The sequence below is a fragment of the Arachis duranensis genome, chromosome 7 (assembly GCF_000817695.3).
Source record: "Arachis duranensis cultivar V14167 chromosome 7, aradu.V14167.gnm2.J7QH, whole genome shotgun sequence".
NCBI lineage: Eukaryota > Viridiplantae > Streptophyta > Magnoliopsida > Fabales > Fabaceae > Arachis > Arachis duranensis.
In genome coordinates this window covers 2,332,583-2,354,457 of record NC_029778.3, presented here as the reverse complement: position 1 = coordinate 2,354,457, position 21,875 = coordinate 2,332,583, and the positions used below count along the sequence as shown (strand labels likewise).

The following is a 21,875-nucleotide window of genomic DNA, read 5'->3' as shown; positions in this document are numbered from 1 at the left end:
GGCAGTAATGTATTAGCTAATGGAGCACACTTGATCGAAAGTTATTTGCTTAAAAATACTAGGGGAGGAGCGGTATTGAGTGACATTGAAATGGTGATACAATTTTATTGGAAGAAGAGAGTATGGATGAGAAGCATATAGTGAGGATAAATCAGGGTTGATTGGCTACCAAGGCAAGAAGGAGAGAAACTGAAAGTAGTGCTTCTTAAGGAACAAAGTTTTGGCTAGAAAGGATTTGTTTCAAAATATAACGGCAATGTTAATTTGAAAATTGGTGTCAATGATTTAGTAGGGAGGGAAGACATGATAAAAATAGAAAGAAGTCATCATATGTACACCTTTTGGGTTGGTAGGCATCTTCATGTAATGCAAGACACAAATGCAATTGTGGTGTAAAGTGGAGTGATGATTAGTATGAGCAAGTTGAAGTATTGGAAGTTGAATATGTGGTTGGAGTTTGAGTTTCAGGAACTGTGATTGAATTGGAGAACTAGCAGAATTGGTTAGTTTTGGAGTTTTTTTGGCCATATCATTCATTAATTTCGTATGCCAATTATAAAATTGAGCTGGAATTCGCACATTGATTATTATGATTATTTAATGAGAGCTCGAGTGTCACGAGACTTGTTATTTTACCTTTCAGCATGTTCTGATTTTTGACTCGATAAAATGCACATTCCTTTTATTACATTTTGTACTTGTATTAACCAAAGTTATTTCACATCCTAGGAATAGGATTCATAATAAATTTAAGGTTAGGTTTTGTATAGTGTATACTATAACAATTTTCTGTTGAAAAAGTATTCTTTTACTTGACAAGTAAACATTTAAATTCCCACAATGCTAGATTCAATATTCAAGCACCAACAAAGTGTATATTCTTTTGGCATTAATATATATACACACATACTCCACAAAAATTGAAGGGCACACTTTTTTATAGCTCAAAGGAACAACCAAAACTCGGTGGTTTTTTCCACAAATTACATGAGAAGTTCTCTCCAAGTGTTTCCTAATCCGATCCGAACCCATCTTAATTAAGTTTTGATATAACCAAATGTCATTGTCGGTTTATTCCTTTGTCCATCACAGCTTCTGAATGAACAAAGGTAGAACCATATATTGCAAAATTACAGACTAATTCATGACGCTTTAACACTCCTGCCTCCTGAAATTATCATTGTCCTCCACTGGTTTCTCCCATGTTGAAAAAAAAAAAAAACTTCATGATGTACATCTCCCTTTACCATTCATCAATTTGAGCAACTTTAGAACATTTCGGAAAAGGAAAACATCATCATAGGAAGTAATCCGGTGCTGGCTTCTTGGCAGGTGCCCCTCTTGATTCCTACATTCCATTAAAAAGAAACATGAAAACTAACTTGAGAAATTGAACACAACTAAGGGATAAAAGAACCTAAATATCATTATAACGTCGTTCAATCAAAATGGATTTTCACTCATGCTAATTTAATTTTTAATAGAACTGTACCAAAAGTCATTATAGTCAGGCATGCTTTACGAGGTATCAATATACTAGAGCTTATATAAATAAAGAACGATTAGATCTGGCTACAAACCTGTGGAGCAGCATCAAACACCCGGAACTGCTTATTAAGATTTCCATCCAACTCCAGAATTGCAGCTACATTACCACATCTAGAACAAAGAAAAAGAGAAGTCTTCAGACCAGAAAACATTCAAACCCTAGGAAATAAGTAGATTTTAATTGATGATGTACCTGTAGCAATAATTTGGAGCTGACCAGACAGTAACTATCTGGTTATTAAACATCCATTTATATCCTTCCATTACCAACTGATGAGCACGGCATATATAATCAATGTTATTGGAGTGGTTAAAAGAAGTAACAACACTACCACCAAATAAGAACCCAGCACCACGAGGACTTAGACTCCATCCATCCACGATATCTTCTGGGTCAGACCATAGGAGGTCACACATGGCACCATCATGGGGTACTTCTTGCTTCCGATCAATAGTCCGTATCTGGATACATGTAAGAAATAATATGTACAATTGCTGATGTAAAATCTGATACTCCATAGACAAGTAATTAGGGAAGCATTTTTAACCTGATCCAATGTCGAAATGGGAGGAGAAAGACCACCATGGACACTGAAAATCCTGTTTTCGATCAGGGCAGACAAGCTGCAATGTTTTGTTAACATAGGAAAGCACTTAGTAAAAGCAATTTAAATTGCGTTTAGCTCCATATATTTTTCATTAGGCAGGATGTCATACTAATCAGCATAAAGTTCTTGAAATCATCAACCTAAACATTTTTTCTTATTTTCTCAAAACCACACCCTTTCCCTTTTATAACACATTTGAAGATAAACTAATAACACAATATATTATTTGAGTATGAATGTCATAGTTGAAATGTTAACTGAAGAATAACAAAAGCAGAAGTCCAATCAAAGACCATTTCAGGAATTCTATAGTAATTTGGCTTTCGGGATAACGAACCCATAAGGAATACTTGGATCAAGTAATGTTTATATGGATATCTCTATTTTGCTTTCTGTCGACCACAGGAAGTCATTTGTAAGAATAAAAACTTGTGATGAATCAGATATTAACAAACCTTAAGTAGTCGAATATATCAGTACAATATCTCCAAACATTGACTGAACCATATTTTCGAAGGCATTCATCATAAAATCCATACACCTGTCAACGGTGGATAATAAATAAGTATTCAGAAGTCACAAATTCCAGTTTCCAGAAAACAAAAAACACCCCAGACAAACAAACCAAAAAAAAATTAATATGCTTTTGGAATATCTCTTTCTTTCTACCAAATGGATAACAAACAAACCTGTGTGATCTGACGGCTCTCATGGTTTCCCCTAATGAGTGTTATCCGATCTGGATACCTCACCTGGTAGTAGGTAATTAATTAGTCACAGAAATGATTAACAAATAAAAGAACATCATTAAGAACACAAGAAGAATGAGAAAAGATGATTTGGCATGACAAAACCTAAAATAGCCATGAGTTTCAGAAACCCACAAACAAGCTAGGAATCCCTTACTGAAAAATAAGGCCACATTTCTGAGATCCATATGGCAAAATGACTGAAACATTTTTTATCTTTGAGTTGTTATTACGATACTCAACATTAATGCAATGCATACAGAAAGCTTGACAAAACAGAAACAATTGAAAGAGACTCCAAAATAATATGCAGCATGCTTCTAACTTCTCCAGAAAAAAAAAAAAAAGATTAGTAAGATTATTATATAGTCACCTTAAGAGCCAGCAGAAGCAGAAATGTTTCAACTGAGTAAAATCCTCTATCGACAAAATCCCCAAGGAATAGGTAGTTTGTTTTGGGGCAATCACCTCCTACTTTGAAAAGCTCCTTCATGTCATAAAACTGACCATGGATGTCACCGCATATCTACGCAACCGAAACAGCTTATCAGACGTTTACAGGGAAAAAAAAATAACAAGCAGAGTCTTAAAGAGTCATTAGTGCAGTAGACCAAATCCCAAATCTTGTTACCAACATACTGAATACATCTGCTTTGCTATAAAAACAAGCAACAAGAACATAAACCGCAGTTCCATTATTATCAAGTAGAGAACACTGTATGCCATGCACTTCAGTACTTACCTAATTCCTAAAAAACCTATTAAAATTACTTTGAAGTCAGAAAATGCACAATACAATGTAGTACTTTGTAAATCTGATACGAATTATCTCAGTCCCCTAGCTCCTACCTCAACCTACTCATGCAATTCAACAAATTTCACTCAGAAAAGGGGAAAAAAAAGCACACAGTCTATCGAATTCCCAATAAATACTAAGCCCTAGATAAAGCTCCCAACTTGAAATATTTTTCTTCTTTCCCCCAAAAAACTGAAATGGAAAAGATTTCAGGCACGTATTGTTCAGTTTCAGCTGAAATTAGCAAAATAGAAAAATCCAAATGAAACGTTGAATCTAGAAATTGAAGAAAAGGAGCAATGAGTTGAGTGAACAATAACAAAATTTTATGCAAGAGAGAGAGAGGGGGGAGGTTTAGGGTTGAGAACTGACGGTGACGGGGGCGTCGACGCGTTGAACGTTGCTCTCTTCGACGAGGATTTCCATGGCTTTGAGGCAGAGAGCCTTCACTTCAGACTCTTTGAGAGGTTCGCATTTCTTCAGCTGCTCTATTTGCCTGTCTAGGTCTGACATCGATTCTCTCTGTCTCTCTCTCTAGAATCTTCTTCTTCTTCCTTCTGCTCGAGGAAGGAGGAGAACTCAATCTCTATCACTCACTGTGGAAGTGTTTGTGCTTCTTCTTCCGCTTCAAACTCTTTTGTCTTTTCTCCCTTTTTTGCAAATCAGTCACTTCATTTTTATAATTTCATCTATTTCCCTTTATGCTATTGCTTACCGACCTTACCTTATGTTAATAGGGGTTAAAACTAAAATAAATGAAGTTCTGCATCTATTGTCAAGCTTCCTTTTATATATGCATTCATAAGGTAAAAAACTAAAAATGAATTTGTTTCAAAGGAAAAAAAAGGGTAAAAATGATTTATATTGCTAGTTTCATTTAATAAAAGTATAAAACTGTAAATTTAACTAAAATCACAAACAAAACTTTTATCAAATTAGACATATTTTTTAAAATGTTAAATATAAAAAATTATTCAAAATCTAAAATTTTAAAAGTTTTAATACTTAGGCAAATTTAGATAAATAACTTAAATAAGTTCTTTTGAAAAAAAAAAACTTAAAGCATAAGGAGTTTTATTAATAGCAGCTAGGGCTGGCAATGGGTAGGGTAGGGTAGGGTTACCTTATCCTAATCCTACCCGTGAGTTAAAAATTTTATTAAAACTCTACCCTACCCTACCCGCGGATTGAGAATCTCTCGACCCTAATCCTACCCGCATCCTAAAATTCTAAACTCTACCCTATCCGCAGAAATATTAATTTTTTTTAAAGTAAATATAAAATTCAATCATTTCGAATTTTATGCGTATTAATAACATAAAAAATAAAAAATTAATGCTCTAAATTATTAAATTAACTAACTAGTTTAGTGGTTGTTTACTTATTATAAGTCATTATATAAGAGAAGTTGTGGGTTTAACTCTCACTTACTTCACTATATATATAGAGATTTTTATAAAATATGTTATTTTGTGTTTGGATTTTTAGTTATAAAAGTACTTATTTTAAAGTTGTAGCGTTTGGATAAATAACTCAAAAAATATTTTTTTTACGGAAGATAATAAATATTAAAATAACGATGATAACAAATACTTTCCAATATTGAATGTTGATTTTACATAACCTAATCACTAATATTGTGTATGATATGGTAGGTGAAAATAAAAAATAAATATAAAATATGTGTCAATGTATATTTTGTTGCTGTTTTTTATTTTTTTTACTCCTATTAGAACTCTCTTCTCCTTTATTGAGGTCAATAACTTGCTATAATTAACTATGAAAATAATAGCAAGCTATAAAATCACATATGAAAAAAATAAAATTAAAACTGAAATTTCATACCACAGTTAAATATAAATTTAATAAAAAATAGAGTGATAAAATGATAAAAAAAAATATTTAGAAGGAATATATGTAGTAGGTTATTCAAATGCAATATTGTCTGAAAATGGTGGTGGAGAATCAATACTTCCATCAAATGAATCATTACGTAACATTGGGTGAAAATGATGGTGGAATGCTAGTGCTTCTAGCTGACCTTGTGTGAAAATAATGGTGAAGGATCAGTATTTTTGTCAGAGTTAAGAAGAAAAGTAAATTTTTTGTTTTAAAAATTAATTTTTTTTAAATAAGTGGTAGAATAACTTATGAAGAAGTAGAGAAGTCATATATTTCTACTTCTCAAAGAGCTACAAATTAATTTTTCCCCAAGTTAAAATCTTTTAAAAAATGGTGCCAAACACGCCTTTTCATAATCTAAAAATTAAAAACAAAAGTAACTTTTGTTACTTTTCAAACTAGAGATTTTTTTTAGTTATCTTTTTCAAAAGATCTTATAAAAAAATAAAAATAATTTTATATTTAAAGTATGGAGTAAAAACTTTTGCACACTATTTCAAATATTACTGGAATAATTATTGGGAAGCCATTGGAGGCTCCTTCATAATCAGCGGTAAACGACGTTGAGCCAGGAGGCTCCGTACGTTACCTTTCATCCATCACCATTCCTTCCTAGAACGACGTCGTATCCATCATCCCAATTTTCATCCTTTTCTCAAAAAAAGGTACATTTAATTGCTGCTCCGGTTTCGAACTTTCAATTATTTCCCATTACCATCGCAATTCGCCTTCTCAACTGTAATCTGATTCTTTCCTTTCTATGTTCATCTTCTGAGAATTGTTATATTTTGCGTATAAGCTTTATTGCTGTATGCGAATTCTGGGTTTTTTTTTTTAAGTTAACTTTTTGCATTTTCTGTAGTGGTTGATTTTATTGATACACCTTGGTTGGTGAAAATTTTGGGTAGTAACAGTATGATTACTTCTTTGATCATGAGCTGAATGGGTTCTTAGTGGTTGATTTTATTGATATCCCTTGATTGGTGAAAATTGTGCGTTAACAGTATGATTTACTTCTTTGATCATGAGCTGAATGGATTCTCTGTGAATTCGTCTGTAATCTGTCGTTATTGTTATTATTAAGTTTTGTTGATCATTGATGTTTGTTAATTCCCCATGTTTGTTTGGTGATTATGTAAGTTGGGTTTATTGTTATGTTGTTTCAGGCTAATGGCATCTGCTTCAGACTCATGGGTGAAGGAATATAATGAAGCAGTGAAACTTGGTGATGATATTACAGCCATGATGTCCGGGCGGAATTCGGTTCCGTCGTCTGGGCCTGAAACCCAGCGTCACACATCTGCTATAAGAAGGAAGATTACAATATTGGGGACCAGACTTGATAGCTTGCAATCCCTTTTGTCTAAGCTTCCTGCAAAACAAGCTATGTGAGTGTTTACTTCTTGATGATTATATATGCTGATTGAAAATGGAAACATATGCTGTCACAATAGGGCAACTAGCACTTTGAGCACTATGCAGTATGCACACCACAAGACCATGCATCAGGAACTAGATTTAATGAAGAATTATCTAGATCCAAACTAGTTGTATTCATCTTGAGAGGTGTAATACTGAACTCTATCGTTCCGTGGTATTAGCAGTAAGGCATATATATTATATATGTTAATAATGTGATAACATTGTGAATCAATATAGCCTGGTGCTAGCAGAGTATGGTTATTGTTCCTTGTGTTGTGGGTTCGAATCTTGATTCGCAACTTTTGATTAAAAAATAATTTAACCGGCACCAATGACACTTGGTTGGTTGGAGTGCTAGATAACGGTGTTGGGAGAGCTGTTCCCTTTATGGGATCTCTAGTGCTCAAATAAGATTGCCTCATTAGGAGGATACCTTTGGTTCCACAAAAGAGAATATGATATGATTGATATTGCGCCCATGTCTGGTTAGGAGTTAGTAATAGGCGTTAGTATAGAGAGAAAGGTTAGAGTAGAGGGAAAGGAGTGTGGGAATAGATTAACTGAGTATCCTTTCTATCTTGTTGTTCCATACTAGGTCTTTGTGAATTCTGAACCAGTTCTATCATTGTGGAAGAATCAGCCTCGCCTTTTCGGCTGTAAAGTTGTATAATTGCTTTGTGAACTTTTTCCGTGTCAATGACATAGATCCGAGAAGGAGATGAATCGCCGCAACAATATGGTTGCGAATTTGAGATCTAAAGTTAACCAAATGGCTTCCACTTTGAACATGTTGAACTTTGAAAATAGAGACCTTTTGCTTGGGCCAGAAACAAAGCCAGATGCCATGAGCAGAACAACTGGCCTGGACAACAACCAACTTGTTGGATTTCAACGGCAAATTATGAAAGGTCACTTGATTTTAGTTGGTTACTTTAAAACATACTGCTTATAGTCTATACTTGGGATTCTTGATATGCATTGTTGTTAGAGCAGAACAAGACAATGGCCTTGCAAAATTGGAGGAGACTGTACTAAGCACCAAACATATTGCACTTGCTGTCAATGAAGAGTTGGATCTACACACTAGACTTATTGTATATTACCTTCTTGAATGAATTTATCCCCTTTTTTGTGGTTCATTTTTGTGTCTCTTCTGAATTGAATCCTTGCTCTTTTTTCGCTGGACAGGATGACTTGGACCAACATGTAGATGTTACAAATTCTCGGATGAGGGTAACACCCATAACTTTTCTTTAGAGTTTAGACCAAATCTCTTGTTTAGTCTACCCAAAGCGAAACTCCGTTAATATTGTTATTGTCGCTCTCTTACAACTCTTTTTTTTTTTGGGTGAAAACAGTGGGTGCAGAAGAAATTGTCAATTGTAAATAAACGAACCAAGGGTGGTTGCTCCTGCTGGTGCTTACTTTTATCAGTGGTTGGCATTGTGGGTTTGCTTCTTGTCATTTGGATTTTGCTCGTTCATTTGTAATTATGAAAATACCCAAACACATCAAAGTTTCTTTTGGGCAAATGTTGTGTATACAAGTGTGCATTGAAAAATATATCATACTGGAGTTTCATTATTTCTCTTGGTGCTTTGCCAATGATGTGGAATTAGTGGCTGCGTCGTTAGTTTGCTTTTGAGGTTATTACGGATTATACAATATTGCTCTATTTTAATTTAAGGAGGAATTTCTTCATGGTAATTTAATGTGGTCTCATTAAAATGCAGCTATATAAATTACACATAGCTAGAAGTTAGAATCTACCATGCTTCATAATTAAATAAGCATATACTCCTGTATATTTATAAGATTGGTGAAATATATATACTTGTAAAGACTGGTGACCATTAAGGAGAGTGATAGCTCTATAAAACATAAATCAATCAAGGTTCGGAGTGATTACACAGATGAATTACTACAATATATTTAACACTTACAAAATTTGAAAAAGGTAAAACAAACTCAAGCATCTAAAAGAAGAGCTTTCTTGGGGATGCTCTAGATTCAACTGTTGAAGGTGAATTTGAAGACTTGAGGGGAGCAGATCTTGTCTTGCTTTCTTGGCCCTCAACCACTTTGTCAAGCAGCTTTGCAGCCCTTGGATCTGTCAGTAGCTTCTTCTGAAAGGACTGCGAGAAGCCAGTTGCGATGATAGTCACATGAATCTCCCCGGTGTAGCGATCATCAACAACAGCTCCAAAAATAATATTTGCAGAAGGATCAGCCAAACTTGTCACCACCTATAAAAATTAGAAGTTTTTTGATAACGTAGATAAGCAAATAAAAAAGGGGGAGGATTAACTAATGTTTCAATGCTGTCAAAAGAATGAAATGGAAGTATCAAGACAATAAAATCTTAGCACTCAAGACGACCGCAAAACAACTAATCCACAAGATTCAAGGGTATATTGCAGGATAAAAAATTATCGGATGAAATATGTTTGTTGTCCCCAACACTTTTGAAATTGTTCAAAATTACTCCTTAAGTTTAATTTGTTTCAATTTTACTCTTCGAAGATTATGCTTGCAACTAGTTCACATCCTGTAATATTATATACCACTCCAGTAGCTGACTGAATAGATGAACCGATTAAAGGAGCCAAAGTAGCCTGTTGTGCTGCTTCTTCTGCTCGGTTTTTACCAGAGGAAACACCGACTCCAAGCATTGCAGTTCCAGAGTCCTTCATTACTGCCTTCACATCAGCAAAATCCACATTCACAAGTCCAGGTATCTACTAGAAGGCACAAGAGTTAACAGGATCTCCCATGGCAAAGAGGAAAGAAAAGAAGAATCGCAGTTTGCAATTTGCAAATAAACTCACTGTAATGATGTCTGATATTCCCTGTACCCCTTGACGTAAAACATCATCAGCAAGATGGAAAGCATCCTGAAGAGCTGTCTGCTCATCAGCAATGTCAAGCAAACGATCATTTGGAATAACAATAAGCGTATCAACATTTTTTTGCAGCCTTTCAATGGCTTCAAGTGCCTGAAGAAAAACCGAATCAAAACTAGATGATCATTTTAGATTTCACATAACATTCTGGAATTCACATAACAAACTATGTAACAATAAAATAAACTGCATCTGTGTATTCAATGAAAAGAAAAGACCGATTTGGTTTAGGTGAAAATATTAGTAGCTTTTATATAGTGCAGTAATCATGCTCTCTCTCTAGTAAGGAAAGAAGCGGCACCTGCCTGCAAGGATCTTTTGCGTCCTTCGAAACTGAAGGGATAGGTAACGACACCTACAGTCAAGTAACCAGCCTCTTTGGATATTTGGGCCACAACCGGGGCAGCACCAGACCCCGTGCCCCCACCCATCCCGGCCGTTATGAACACCAAATCCGATCCCTTAAGAGCATTAGCAATAGCTTCTTTCGATTCTTCTGCAGCTTGCTCCCCCAAGAGCGGATTCCCACCAGTACCTGCATCTCTTGCAAGTGGATTTCACCAATTTGAACACAATGCCACACACACACACACACTCCCCTGAATTTTCTCAACTGAAAACTAACAATGAAATTGGAGAGAAGGTACAGCTACAGCTACACAAACAAATCACAAATACACACCATAGCCATAATATATTCATACAAGGATGAAAGTGCCTGACCTAATCCACGAGTCAGAAGTTCACCAATTTGAATAGGGTTCTCAGCAGAAGAATGTAACAACGCTTGAGCATCAGTGTTTATTGCATAGAAGTCCACACCCTGATTATATATTAAGAAAAAAAAAGTAGCACAATTCAACACTAGCTTAATGAACAACGCCACTAGCTAAATCACAACCCTAAAAACGTAGCAAAATAACACATTTACACAGCAAGCATGATACGCAATTGAACTATAAGCTTAAGAGCAATCCATAAGCGAATTGAATTGAAGAGAGGAAAGCGCACATGTAAACCACTACCGATCATGCGATTAACAGCATTGTTGCCGCCACCGCCGATTCCAACAACTTTAATCTTTGCGTTATCCACAAAAGCATACGAGCACCTCACTGACCCGAAACGACGACGAGTGAAGCGTTTTGGGTGTGTTAGTAAGGTTGTTGTTCTAGGTTGAGGAGGAAGGCGCGGTGAAGAAGAGTGTGCATTGCGGTAGAGAAGCTCGTTAGGGCTTGTCACACGAAGCATTGCCATTGTTGTTTCTTCTCCTTCCCCAATTTCCAAATCCCAACGAGGTTTTGGTTAGTTCAGTTTTTACTGTTTAGGGTTTTCTCTGTCAAATGAAAACAAATCCAAACATTTTTGATATCCCCTCCACAATATTATAAATTAAAAATAAATTTTAATTTTAATTTTTGGTGTCTTCGGAGATTTTTGGTGTCTAATTTTAATTAATTAACAATATAAAACGACTTACACAATTATTTTTTAAAATTTATATTATTAATATAAAATATAATTATTTTTACTAACATAATATTATATAAATTGAATATATGTATAAAATAAATTTATATTAAAAAATGCTAAAATTAAATTCTTAAAAAAATTACACATACCACCTTATCTATTTGTAATAATTCTAAAATTGGAAGTGTACAATGATTTCTTTAGTAGTTGGATGATAAGACTCGGTATATTTTTTGAAGATAGAAACTCAGGTACAGTCGACTTCACGTGAAGTTGATACTTGAGAGCCGTTAAATAATTTAATTGATTTGACTAAATTTTTATCTAACAACTCTGAATTATCAACTTCACGTAAAGTCGATTTCAACTGAGTTTTTACCTTTTTTGAAATATGAAACTAAATAGATTATAAAATTGAACTAGTGTTTGTGACTTCATATTTTTATGGAAAAAAAAACCTTCAAATATTTTCCTTTTTCTTCTTCTCCCTCAAAATTTCAACTCGTAAATAAGAGGGTTAGTGTAGACACAAGTGTATGCAAATCTGCCAAATCAAACGACATTATATGCAATATTATCAACTAACATTTTTTGAGGTTTTTTTGTAAACTAATGGGCTGACTGCTGATTTGAAGGCCAAAATAGTTGAAGGTATTTTGGGCCAAATGGCGGGCCCATACCAACTTCATTTCGTGTTTCGATAGCAGCAAAAAAAAAAAATCATAGACTATGATTGTTGTAACGTGAAGAAGCCATAGAAGCTTGAGATCTTCTCTCTATACCACGACGAATTTTGAAGCTCAGAGGTAATTTCGATTTTGGATTCTTCCATTTTCATGACTGATCTCGATATCTTTTTTTTTTTTTCTTTCTTTTGGTTGATATCATTGCTGAATTTGGTTGGATCGTGTTTCAGGAATTGGTGGTTTCTTTTTGCTGATTGAGCTGGATCTCGGATAAGATGGGGTTCTTGGTCACGACGCTGATCTTCTTGGTCGTTGGAATCATTGCGTGCCTTTGCACCCGAATTTGCTGCAACCGAGGACCCTCCACTAATCTGTAATTTTTCCTTTTCTAAAATAATCTGCAATCTCGAATTTTTATAATTATTTTTTTAATTGGTGTAGCTGGTTCTTATTATATTGATTTACATGCTTAGCTTAATGCTACTATGAGCGAAATTCAACTATAGTTCAACCCTTTTTTTTTTTTTTGAGTGTGAAGTATGTCTTTACTTTTAGTGAAGTAGCTGAATTGGTTTGATTTTAAGCTTTGATTTGCTGTATTTTATTCTTAATTTCTGGAGATAGTTGATTTAGGAGAAGCATTGGGTAGAGGAGGATTTGCTAATCTTATCTCATTGCGGGTATTCATGTGGCCTTGTGGGATTTCTTTACTTCACATTGTGTGGATATGTGGATTTCAATGGCACTTAAAGCAGAGCTGAACATGTAGGTTGAAAACCCTTCAAGGATTGTGTAGGAGTTTTTATTTTTTTTCTCCCTACCACTATGAAATCAGCTATTGCTTTTCAATTGAGAGTAGCATTCCTATGACCAAATTAGATTTAGTAGTGTGTCTTGCACAATATAGAAATTTGTAACCTGAAATAACTGATAGATCTGGAAAATAGTGGGTTGCTTATTGGTTACAAATTTTTCTTCAAACCAGCTTTTCTAATGCTTGTTCAAATCTAATTCTGTCTAAAGTATAAAGGATCAGTGCATTTAAGCATGTCTTGTCTTTGTAGTATCATTGGGAAATTGTTTTTGTTTTCTTTTGTGTTAATTCTTGTGAAGTGGTAGCTGTATAGGTTATGAATTTGTAATGTTAATTCTTGTGAAAATGCCTTGCTTTTTTCCTGTAATGTGGCTTATATTTATTTAGCAACTCAAGTAGGTTTTTATGATGATGCAATTTTCATCTGAAGAACAGAGATTTAGATATTCTTGAATTACGCACATTTTCCTCTTATATTTATCTCCTCTCTACTTTTCTTTTTATGAACATTTTCCTCTCTAAATTACTGTTCTCTGTATGAGCTAATACCTTATTATTCTGTTGCAGATTTCACCTTACTTTGGTTATTACTGCCACAATATGTTGCTGGATGATGTAAGTGCATGTTCCATTTACATTATCCTTTTATTTTGCATAACGTTAGCATATTATTGCTCGTTGGAATATCAATGAATAAATTCTCATGCTGAAATGTATCATCCATATTCAATCATAATATCATATTGAAGCTTTGTTCCATGGGTGTGCTTAATGCCTCTGCTGATCCATGATACTGTCCCATGAATTTTTTTTCTTTTTTAAAATTAAGTGATATCAAGTTTTTCTTTTCTTTAACATATGCTACTTTTTGTCACTTTAATCAGGTGGGCAATCGTATATCTGGCACAGATGAACCCTCTCATAGTACCTGTGCTGAATGAGGGTGAATAAGTTTCTTCATAAACAGAGGTAGCTCCTTATAAGTTAGAGAGAATGCATCAAAGGTTGGCTGCTAGAGATAATTCGATTTCGGCTCCAATGGATCATTCAGTATTTTCTATGGGTGGATCTGTATGTATTTAATGTTTGACAATGGCGTTTCAATTAGATTTTCCAATGCTGGCTGACATTACCCATGTCATAAATTGTTGTATTCAATCCTCATTCATTTCAGAAGTCGGTACAGAGTGGTATCAACTATGTATTTTGGTGAAATAAGTTGATGAGTTTTGCTTCTTATCATTATATCATATGCAACGGTTAAGAAAAGAACTAATGCTTAGGGAAAAATCATTCTCGCAAGTGCAACTTCTGTATAATTATGCAGAAAAATAAGCTAGTTTAGTTTAATATATCTAAGCATTTTTTAACACATATTATGTCTACTTAAATTAGTGTCATGTGCACTTGTGCGGACAAGATACTAGTTTACAATCTAAAAATGACATTGGATAAGATTTGCTGCAAATAATTTATTTGCACATTTCTCACATTTGGAAGTATATCACAAAATCGGCATATACTCCTCTCTGTACTTGAAAACAAAATGAATAACTGAAGTAGAACATATAATTAGGGTAAAAAAATTTCAGAAATTTTTTACATCATTTTTTAAAATGTTTCCTTTATACAATCAACTAAATTCCTGAACTCCTCCAAGGCTCTCTCATCAGCCCCATCACGCAACAGCGGCGGAAAGAAGAGACATGCGGCGGTGGCCACCACAAACACCACCGTGACGGGCCCTGAAATAGCCCAATGTAGCATCCCTTTGTGTCCCAACCACTTCATCACACACAACTCCACAACCACACACACCCCATGCAAGACAAAGAAGCACGTGACCTCCCACGTGGGAGCGGCACGTGTGACGTAATAGAACAACAGCTCGTGCATTATCCCGGACACCACGAAAGACGCCATGACTCCGGGCACTGAGGCCCATTGGGGGCCCAATACCGTCCTGGACAGTGCAGTTCTCACAGGAATGTATATAGTGTGTCTAAGAAGATATGTTACAATGAGGTTCCACCTCCTTCCCCAGAATTCTTGCAATGAAGTGGACAAGTAAGGCTCATTAGAGGGTAGTTCTAGCTCAATCCCAAGTGCAGCATTGGCCACAATGTTACAAAGTCCCACAACAATATCTACCAATAGAAAAACAAGGATGCAATATAGGCCAATAATAACTGTGTGGTCAATCTTTTGTTTGTGGTCATTAAGGCCCATCAATAATACCCCAAAAAGCAAGGCCTTGATAGGGAAAATAATGAAATGAAGCTTTTCCTTTCTTACATTGACTTTTGAGTGATTTTGGTGAGTTTGGTTAGATGGGTATGGTTGATTTTGGTTTTGGGTGATCCCTCTAAGGGGTAGGCAAGCAAAGGAGAGGAAGAAAGGAAGAGACTTTGGTGGGTTTGAAGAGAGTGGGCCCAAGTCAAAGGTGAAAAGGATGAGCTTGAAGCTTGTGAGCCATGTAATCAAGAAGGCAGTGATACCTGTTGGGAGGACATAGGAGAGTTGAAGTGGAAGGAAGGTGAAGAGACACAAAACTGGTGTGAGGCTGAGAAGCCTTAACTTTCCTTTTGGTATATTTGATGATATGAAATAACAGTAACATAGTGAGGCTATGATTGAAAACCATACCTTCATTAAGCTCTTGATTTCTCCTTCCAATTCCTTGCATTTTGGGCCCAACATATTTTGCATAGTGAGTAATATGTTCCTAATGTCTGAAATTATGTGCATGTGAATACTGAATATCATATATGGGAATTGACCAAAATGGAAAAGTCCCCTATTAGGAGGGAAACCATTAAATGGTACCTGCTTCCAATTGGAGAAACTATAACCACCAAGTGGATGTGGTAGGTAGGCAAGATTTACTAATTTCATGGCTCGTGTTAGTTTTTATACCTAAATATTTCACTTAAAGATAACAACGGTAATGTAATAAAATGATGTTGCAAGTAACATTTCTCTAATTTCCGTGTTTGTATTCCTAAATGATGAATAAGAAGGAGCTTTCTACTACGAGGAAAGTATTTTCTCGTTTTTGATGGTCCGAAATTTGTTATGAATCATGACCATTTAAATTTTGAACCAATGACTAAGATTTAAAATTTTTATTAATTATAAAATAATCATATTTATGGTTCATATGAACCAAGTATCATTTCATGCAATATGCTGATTGCTGAACAAATTATTGCTTTGTTTCTGTGTTTTTTTTTTTACTTAACGAAGTGCAATAGCTCGACTCATGAGGAGGTTATGCTTGAAATTGAAGCTTTAGTTTAGAGTTTAGACTCCGCAACCGGTCTTTATTTTGCTAAATATATGATAGAATTTTAAAAGTATTTGGCCCAAGTTTACAAGAGCGTGTTGGGTGGAAGATGCAAAAGAGAGACAATGATTTGGTTCAAAGTTTCGATGCATAACAAAAAAAACAATCTCCCAAAAAAAGAGCGCGCAATGGTAGTCCTGGTGTTGCCATTAATGGTAATGTTGATGTTTTTGTGGTGGTAGCAGTAAGCATTGTGATGAAAGATGTTTAATGGAAGAGAAGATAGAGAAAACGATAATATGAACATTTTATAAAATTATTTTGTATTTTTCTACATGGATATCATTAAGATCTAAAAAACTAGTTCGTCCATTAAAGTCATTCCCTTATTGAGATTATTAAAAAACAAAGTACATACGCTGTAACTACTCATCATCATCATCATCATCATCATCATCATCATCATCAATCCAACCTGCTGAATGCGTGCTGGCATATTCAACGTTAGGACCAGCTGCAAAACCATAAAGCACGGATATCCTATTTTCCTCATCAACATCTGCAGGAGTCGCTTTATAAGATGACTCAAATGCTGAAACTGGTCTGGCATAATTATATGCCATGTTGCCAACACTTTGCCTTGTATTTGACTCTATCTGGCACTGATCCTCCTCCTCCCTATGTAGCTCCTCTACAGTCTGCCTTTTGGCTGATGAGACCACACTGACGCCACTTCCATCATTTTCGTCGCTGTGTTTCCTTTTGGTTGACGATGTCTTCTCAGGCTTGCTCTTCTTACATTCAGGTCCCTCTTGGTTATCTTGGTCATCCTTAAAATGATGTGAGCTTCTTTTCCTGTGTCCATTCACGGATGCTTGGTCTTTTTCACCATCAGGTGACTTTGGGGGTTCTTGGCTTGGCATGATGTTGTCCCCACAATTATCATCCGTATTCACATCAGCAGGCAAACATTCAGCATTGGGGCTTTCCATCTCTACAACTCGATGTTGGCCAGATTGCTGCTCACGTAGCTCCTTGGCTATAGCCTTGTGTTTCAAAAGGGACAGTAGGGGTGGCTTTCCCTTACTAACTGCATTAGTTTGCTTGGAATCCTTCACCAAAAGAGCTCGTATGGGCTGGCTATCCTCGGACATTTCAGATTTCTTTGAAATCGTTGCGCTATTTTCAGTCAAACCAGAACCGGATTTTCCATTAGCTTTTGGTTGCTTCGCAATAGTCGAACCAGAGATTGCCTTTTCAGAACTGTTCTTTGCAAAAACTTCCCCAGGAGATGGCTTTCCATTAGCTTTTGGTTGCTTTGTAATATTTGAATGGGAAGTCTTCTTTCCAGTATTGTTCTTGCCACCACCTTTCCCAGCAGAGCGCTTTGGAGTCGCTTTAGATCCAGTAGTATCCTTGGTCAAACAACCGGATTTTCTATTAGCTTCTGGTTTCTTTGCAATATTTGAACCAGAACTCGTCTTTTCAGGACTCTTCTTGCTACCAACTTCTCCAGGAGACAGCTTTACAGTCACTTTAGATCTGTTGACATTTTCCGTCGAACAACTGGATTTTCCATTATCTACATCACCATTTTTCTTATTTGGCCTAACTCCCTCTTTGGTTGCAGGCTTCATCTTCCCATTATTGTTATTAATTTCTTGGACAGTATCTTCTTCATCGGGGAATTTTATATGATCTCTTAGAGGGGTCCCTAATATTTCATCAATATCATGATTCCTGGTCCAAGTAATTGGTGGGAAGAAATTAGTACAGGAATAACAAGGACAAGGTGAGTTATAGAAAGTAAACTTATAACACTTACAGGCAATAAATAAGAATGCGTTTGTTTGGCAAAAGACCTTCCCAAGCCCTTGTGATAACATCATCATCATCATCATCCTCAAAAGCAATCTCTCTGATAAGCACAAATTGAGAATCAATCTTCTAAACAGCTTAGAATAAAAATCATAAAATGAAGACAAGAAAGACAAAGGTAAAATGTAAATAACCTTGGCAAACATTTGCGGTGATATGATTTTGGACAACGTCTACAAACAGCCAATTGCAGCTCAGGTTTCATTACATTTTCAACTTCTTTACAGACACAGCAATAATGAACGGGACAGGTGAAAGAATTTGCGCCCGAAATGTTTCTCTCAAGCTCCTCTGCATCATGATTATTTATCTGGGAAAGTAACTTGGCAACACAATGTGGATGATAGAAGTATTCACAGGTTGCAGAAGCACATTTAATGACCTGAAAGAAGACTTCACAGAATAACTCTTCCATTTTACAATAAATCAACGTAAGAGAAAGCAGATTCTAAAGCAAGAGAATTAAGGGTCAAAAGTATCAGTTCCCAAGAAAACATAATAGGGTTATGACGGATTCACTACTTAATTTAATACCCACCCTGCCTATAGAAAATAATATGAGAATGAATACCAAACTGCCAAGGAAACCAAAAACCAAGGTAATGAAATTCCACAACTAGAGATCTGATATGTCATCGCGACCTGCTACAAGGTGGCGCAGACATTACCAATATATTATAATAAAACTCGGAGCACCATTAAATACTAAGTAAAACTTTTTCTCCTCAAAATAATATTGAAAAAAAATACTAAAAGGAATCGGTGGCACTTCAGACAGGTATGGAAACTATATAAACAGAGTAATCAACGTGCATGACGAAATTCATTTTGTTTGCAAAAGCTATACCTCAGCACCCTTAACTTTATCAGACGATCCCAGCTCGCCACATGCAAAGCACTGATGCTGATTATATAAACAGTTCTTACAATAAAAGCTCGGGATCCGCTGCAGATTTTTGAAACAAAAAAGCAAATTAGTACATAAACAGTAAAAAGGAGGAGTTAAATAGATAACACAGGAAAATGATATCATATCACAACCTCCTTCTGAGCGAAACCAAGAGAAGCACACTTAGATTCTTTACCATCCATCTTTCTCGCATGAAATGATCTCATGCATGGTCCTTCACAACTGCATGTATCATTAGATTACTTAAAATTATGGGGAGAAAACTCATACTGTTCCATAATAATGAAGATGAAATGTTCTGGTACTGACGGAAATTATTAACAATCACACTCACACCGATGCACATGGCAAAAAAAGCACAACAAAAGAAATTAACCCAAATGAAGGGAAAAATCATACCATGTAAGATTACCACCATCATCACAAATCACACAAACTTCATGAGACGAATCATCCTCTTCTTCAGACTCTTCACTAGCTTTATTTACGCCCTTGTCAATATCATCAAGTATAGATGCAGGCTGTACCAAATCTTTAGCTTCCTGAATAAAAAATTAAAAGATATTGTAAATATTACATATGAAGGAACAAGAAAAAAGAAAGATCATCTTTCTGGGACAAAGAAATATTTCACAAACCTTGCTAGAAAGATTTTTATTCCCCACTTTCGCCTTCAAAACGGTGAGCAAAAGCTGTTTAAATCATGGAACTGTCATTAATAAGAAACACGTGTCGGAGACAAAACAATCAAGCATTATTGCACTGGGTCATTAAAAGAAAGAAAGAAATATTTTTCAAATATATCTAAACCCTTATGACGCAAACAAGAACAAGCTTCACCGACTAGATAGACTCAATCACAACCGCACAAAATGCCGCACTCTTTTTACAAAATTTCTTGCAGACACCACCCATTTATATATACATTTACTTTTACCCATCAACCTAAAGCATTCACATAATGCATCACGTACACGTAAAAATTAGCAATTAATTTAACTCAGTTGCTAAAGTATACATGTATAATGGCAAATTTGAATCATTAATTTTCAAATTACGATTATAACGGCTACGACAAATAAACTACAAACCTGGGACTTAGCTAAGACACCATCTCTTTTGGCAGCTTCATCAATTAAATGCATATGGTCCAGCAAATCTTTTTCTGAAGGCTTAGACTTAGATAAGCTACAATACAAATAATTAAAGAATAAGAAAACTATTGCCATAGAAATAAGTAGTAGCATCAAATCAAGTCCGCGAACATGGAAAATACCTAAATTCCCTATTCTTAAACATGTTACCCCAGACAGAATTGGCTGATGTCTTGGGATTTCTCTTTACTAGATGCAGGAAGTGAACGGTGATCAGAATGGTCCTTATAGTATCAAGATAGCTATTCCTTGGCTTCTTCAGCTCAATCCACCTTTTCTCTTTTGATAATAGCAATGATATCACAGGTTTCGCTCTAGAAAGATCAAATCTCCATGCTGTGACCTGCACCATAACTGCCTTCAGCCCCTCATCCGTAGAGCCATGTAGGAACACCCTCTCTTCAGTTCGACCAGAATTCTTGACAGCTTTATTACCCCATTGAATTGGCAATGCAGCAAAAGAAACTGGCTCAGAATCTTCATCTTCAAGATGGTAATTAGACACAGAGTTAAGCTCGGTGTCACCCTCAGCCTCGTCATCTGAACGTACCACCTTACCCTTTTTCATCGAAACAGTTTCTCCTCTACACAGCTAACTAGCTAAGCCAAAAAACACAAAAAAAAAAAAATTAATAAACTAATTTTAAAAAAAAATCAAATAACCAAAAATCAAGAGAAAGTAATGCTCATATCATAAACAATCCATCACATACAGATGCAAATCTCAAACAATAACATAACAGCTTAGGGTTCAAAACGCCAGTGCAAAATCCTCACATGCAATCATAGTAATAAGTAATAACAATGCAATAACAAACAATGCAATAACAAATTACACATACCGCCGTCGATAATAATAATAACGATAACAATCGAGAAATTTACAAGCAGAATCGCATAAAAGAACCCTAAAAACAAAATACAAAGCGAAAACACGGAATAATCTCTTAATAAACAAAAGAAAAATAACCGATAAATAATTAATGATGAGTAAGAGAGTAGTGAACGAACCTTAGAAAGAAGAAGGCGAAGGAGAAGAAGAAAGAGAAAGTGGCGCGAAGGTGAAGAACAAAAGGAGAATAAAAAAAAATATGAATAAAAAGAAAAAAAAGGGAACAAAAAAGAGAGTGAGAGTTGGTGACGGAAAGTAGAGAGTTAACGAAACAGTGTGGCGTCAACGTAGTTATCTGCTTCTAACTTAGCCGTAAACTTTGCCGCTAAACCTTCTCCGTTTTCTTCAACCTTTCTTCATCACCCGCCACGTATCTTAAATATACGTTTTTTTTTCAAGGAGTATCTTAAATATAGTTTGACTTCACTCTTGAGTGTTGACTCATCTTCTTTTTTTCTATTATTATTATATTTTTAATTTGATATTTATATGCACTTGTAATAAAATAAAGAAAAAATTTTAAGTGTATCGAAAATATACCTAAAATTCTTCCTAAGATAAATTGATACTTGAGAATTATATGATACGATTTGATTTAATTTGTTTGATTAAATTATTATTTTATTATTTTTAATTATTAATTTTATATAAAAATTATTTTTTGTTTAATATTTAACAAATAGTTTAATAGTATATTGATGACAGGTGTCATAAATATAATGTAAAAATAGTATATTATAAATAATATTTTTTTATAAAAAAACATAAATCTTAATAATCTCAATCAAAACTTATAATAGTAATATATTAAGATAGTAAAAAAAACTAATTATATTTTTTATTAAGATATGATA

General features: G+C 35.0%; 6 protein-coding genes across 9 annotated transcripts; 2 read left to right on the top strand and 4 right to left on the bottom strand.

Annotated features, from left to right (window-relative positions):
• Window positions 1-916: 916 nt before the first annotated feature.
• LOC107496328 (serine/threonine-protein phosphatase PP-X isozyme 2) lies at window positions 917-4,391 on the bottom strand. Its single transcript, XM_016117556.3, has 8 exons — window positions 4,074-4,391; window positions 3,279-3,431; window positions 2,846-2,908; window positions 2,612-2,697; window positions 2,097-2,172; window positions 1,742-2,010; window positions 1,581-1,659; window positions 917-1,348 (listed from the first exon to the last, which is right to left on the bottom strand). The coding sequence occupies exons 1-8, from the start codon at window positions 4,212-4,214 to the stop codon at window positions 1,298-1,300; spliced, it is 918 nt and encodes a 305-aa protein (XP_015973042.1). The 5' UTR covers window positions 4,215-4,391; the 3' UTR covers window positions 917-1,297.
• A 1,705-nt stretch (window positions 4,392-6,096) lies between these two features.
• On the top strand, window positions 6,097-8,609 carry LOC107496330 (syntaxin-52). 2 transcript variants are annotated; one of them, XM_052252036.1, is made up of 6 exons: window positions 6,097-6,268; window positions 6,770-6,991; window positions 7,731-7,933; window positions 8,019-8,119; window positions 8,214-8,258; window positions 8,384-8,609. In XM_052252036.1, exons 2-6 carry the CDS (start codon window positions 6,774-6,776, stop codon window positions 8,513-8,515), a joined length of 699 nt encoding a protein of 232 aa, XP_052107996.1. In that variant the 5' UTR covers window positions 6,097-6,268; window positions 6,770-6,773; the 3' UTR covers window positions 8,516-8,609. The 2 variants fall into 2 exon arrangements, with proteins under 2 accessions (XP_052107996.1, XP_015973045.1); XM_016117559.3 differs by lacking the exon at window positions 6,097-6,268 and adding an exon at window positions 6,290-6,341.
• Window positions 8,610-8,856: 247 nt separating this feature from the next.
• On the bottom strand, window positions 8,857-11,283 carry LOC107496329 (cell division protein FtsZ homolog 1, chloroplastic). Its single transcript, XM_052252035.1, has 5 exons — window positions 10,940-11,283; window positions 10,652-10,751; window positions 10,234-10,463; window positions 9,854-10,021; window positions 8,857-9,763 (listed from the first exon to the last, which is right to left on the bottom strand). The coding sequence occupies exons 1-5, from the start codon at window positions 11,183-11,185 to the stop codon at window positions 9,536-9,538; spliced, it is 972 nt and encodes a 323-aa protein (XP_052107995.1). The 5' UTR covers window positions 11,186-11,283; the 3' UTR covers window positions 8,857-9,535.
• An 829-nt stretch (window positions 11,284-12,112) lies between these two features.
• On the top strand, window positions 12,113-14,146 carry LOC107496378 (V-type proton ATPase subunit e1). Its single transcript, XM_016117630.3, has 4 exons — window positions 12,113-12,207; window positions 12,318-12,460; window positions 13,469-13,516; window positions 13,786-14,146. Exons 2-4 carry the CDS (start codon window positions 12,363-12,365, stop codon window positions 13,850-13,852), a joined length of 213 nt encoding a protein of 70 aa, XP_015973116.1. The 5' UTR covers window positions 12,113-12,207; window positions 12,318-12,362; the 3' UTR covers window positions 13,853-14,146.
• A 217-nt stretch (window positions 14,147-14,363) lies between these two features.
• LOC107496319 (probable long-chain-alcohol O-fatty-acyltransferase 5) lies at window positions 14,364-15,830 on the bottom strand. The gene has a single exon (XM_016117548.3). The coding sequence runs from the start codon at window positions 15,794-15,796 to the stop codon at window positions 14,513-14,515; it is 1,284 nt and encodes a 427-aa protein (XP_015973034.1). The 5' UTR covers window positions 15,797-15,830; the 3' UTR covers window positions 14,364-14,512.
• Window positions 15,831-16,523: 693 nt separating this feature from the next.
• Window positions 16,524-21,382, bottom strand: LOC107496360 (uncharacterized). Of its 3 annotated transcripts, XM_052252350.1 has the most exons (11): window positions 21,141-21,382; window positions 20,252-20,725; window positions 20,067-20,163; window positions 19,614-19,667; window positions 19,495-19,517; window positions 19,375-19,449; window positions 19,107-19,197; window positions 18,913-19,011; window positions 18,200-18,447; window positions 18,013-18,105; window positions 16,524-17,927 (listed from the first exon to the last, which is right to left on the bottom strand). In XM_052252350.1, exons 2-11 carry the CDS (start codon window positions 20,695-20,697, stop codon window positions 16,613-16,615), a joined length of 2,541 nt encoding a protein of 846 aa, XP_052108310.1. In that variant the 5' UTR covers window positions 20,698-20,725; window positions 21,141-21,382; the 3' UTR covers window positions 16,524-16,612. The 3 variants fall into 3 exon arrangements, with proteins under 3 accessions (XP_052108310.1, XP_015973083.1, XP_015973082.1); XM_016117597.3 differs by having other exon boundaries at window positions 19,375-19,517; window positions 20,252-20,729; XM_016117596.3 differs by having other exon boundaries at window positions 19,375-19,517.
• Window positions 21,383-21,875: the final 493 nt, after the last annotated feature.

Bases quoted from the DNA above. Each gene is read 5' to 3' on its own strand.
- LOC107496319 (XM_016117548.3), bottom strand. From the start codon at position 15,796: ATGAAATTAGTAAATCTTGCCTACCTACCACATCCACTTGGTGGTTAT.
- LOC107496378 (XM_016117630.3), top strand. From the start codon at position 12,363: ATGGGGTTCTTGGTCACGACGCTGATCTTCTTGGTCGTTGGAATCATT. The intron at 12,461-13,468 runs GTAATTTTTCCT...ATTCTGTTGCAG, and splicing joins CGAGGACCCTCCACTAATCT to ATTTCACCTTACTTTGGTTA. The intron at 13,517-13,785 runs GTAAGTGCATGT...CACTTTAATCAG, and splicing joins ACAATATGTTGCTGGATGAT to GTGGGCAATCGTATATCTGG.
- LOC107496329 (XM_052252035.1), bottom strand. From the start codon at position 11,185: ATGGCAATGCTTCGTGTGACAAGCCCTAACGAGCTTCTCTACCGCAAT. The intron at 10,464-10,651 runs GTCAGGCACTTT...CAAGAGATGCAG, and splicing joins ACTTCTGACTCGTGGATTAG to GTACTGGTGGGAATCCGCTC. The intron at 10,022-10,233 runs GCAGGTGCCGCT...GTTTTTCTTCAG, and splicing joins GACGCAAAAGATCCTTGCAG to GCACTTGAAGCCATTGAAAG.
- LOC107496360 (XM_016117597.3), bottom strand. From the start codon at position 20,697: ATGAAAAAGGGTAAGGTGGTACGTTCAGATGACGAGGCTGAGGGTGAC. The intron at 19,198-19,374 runs GTATGATTTTTC...TGATACATGCAG, and splicing joins GATGGTGGTAATCTTACATG to TTGTGAAGGACCATGCATGA. The intron at 18,106-18,199 runs GTTATTTACATT...TGTGCTTATCAG, and splicing joins CACCGCAAATGTTTGCCAAG to AGAGATTGCTTTTGAGGATG.
- LOC107496328 (XM_016117556.3), bottom strand. From the start codon at position 4,214: ATGTCAGACCTAGACAGGCAAATAGAGCAGCTGAAGAAATGCGAACCT. The intron at 3,432-4,073 runs GTCAGTTCTCAA...TCGGTTGCGTAG, and splicing joins GCGTCGACGCCCCCGTCACC to ATATGCGGTGACATCCATGG. The intron at 1,349-1,580 runs GTTTGTAGCCAG...AATGGAATGTAG, and splicing joins TGTTTGATGCTGCTCCACAG to GAATCAAGAGGGGCACCTGC.
- LOC107496330 (XM_052252036.1), top strand. From the start codon at position 6,774: ATGGCATCTGCTTCAGACTCATGGGTGAAGGAATATAATGAAGCAGTG. The intron at 7,934-8,018 runs GTCACTTGATTT...TTGTTAGAGCAG, and splicing joins TCAACGGCAAATTATGAAAG to AACAAGACAATGGCCTTGCA. The intron at 8,259-8,383 runs GTAACACCCATA...GGGTGAAAACAG, and splicing joins TTACAAATTCTCGGATGAGG to TGGGTGCAGAAGAAATTGTC.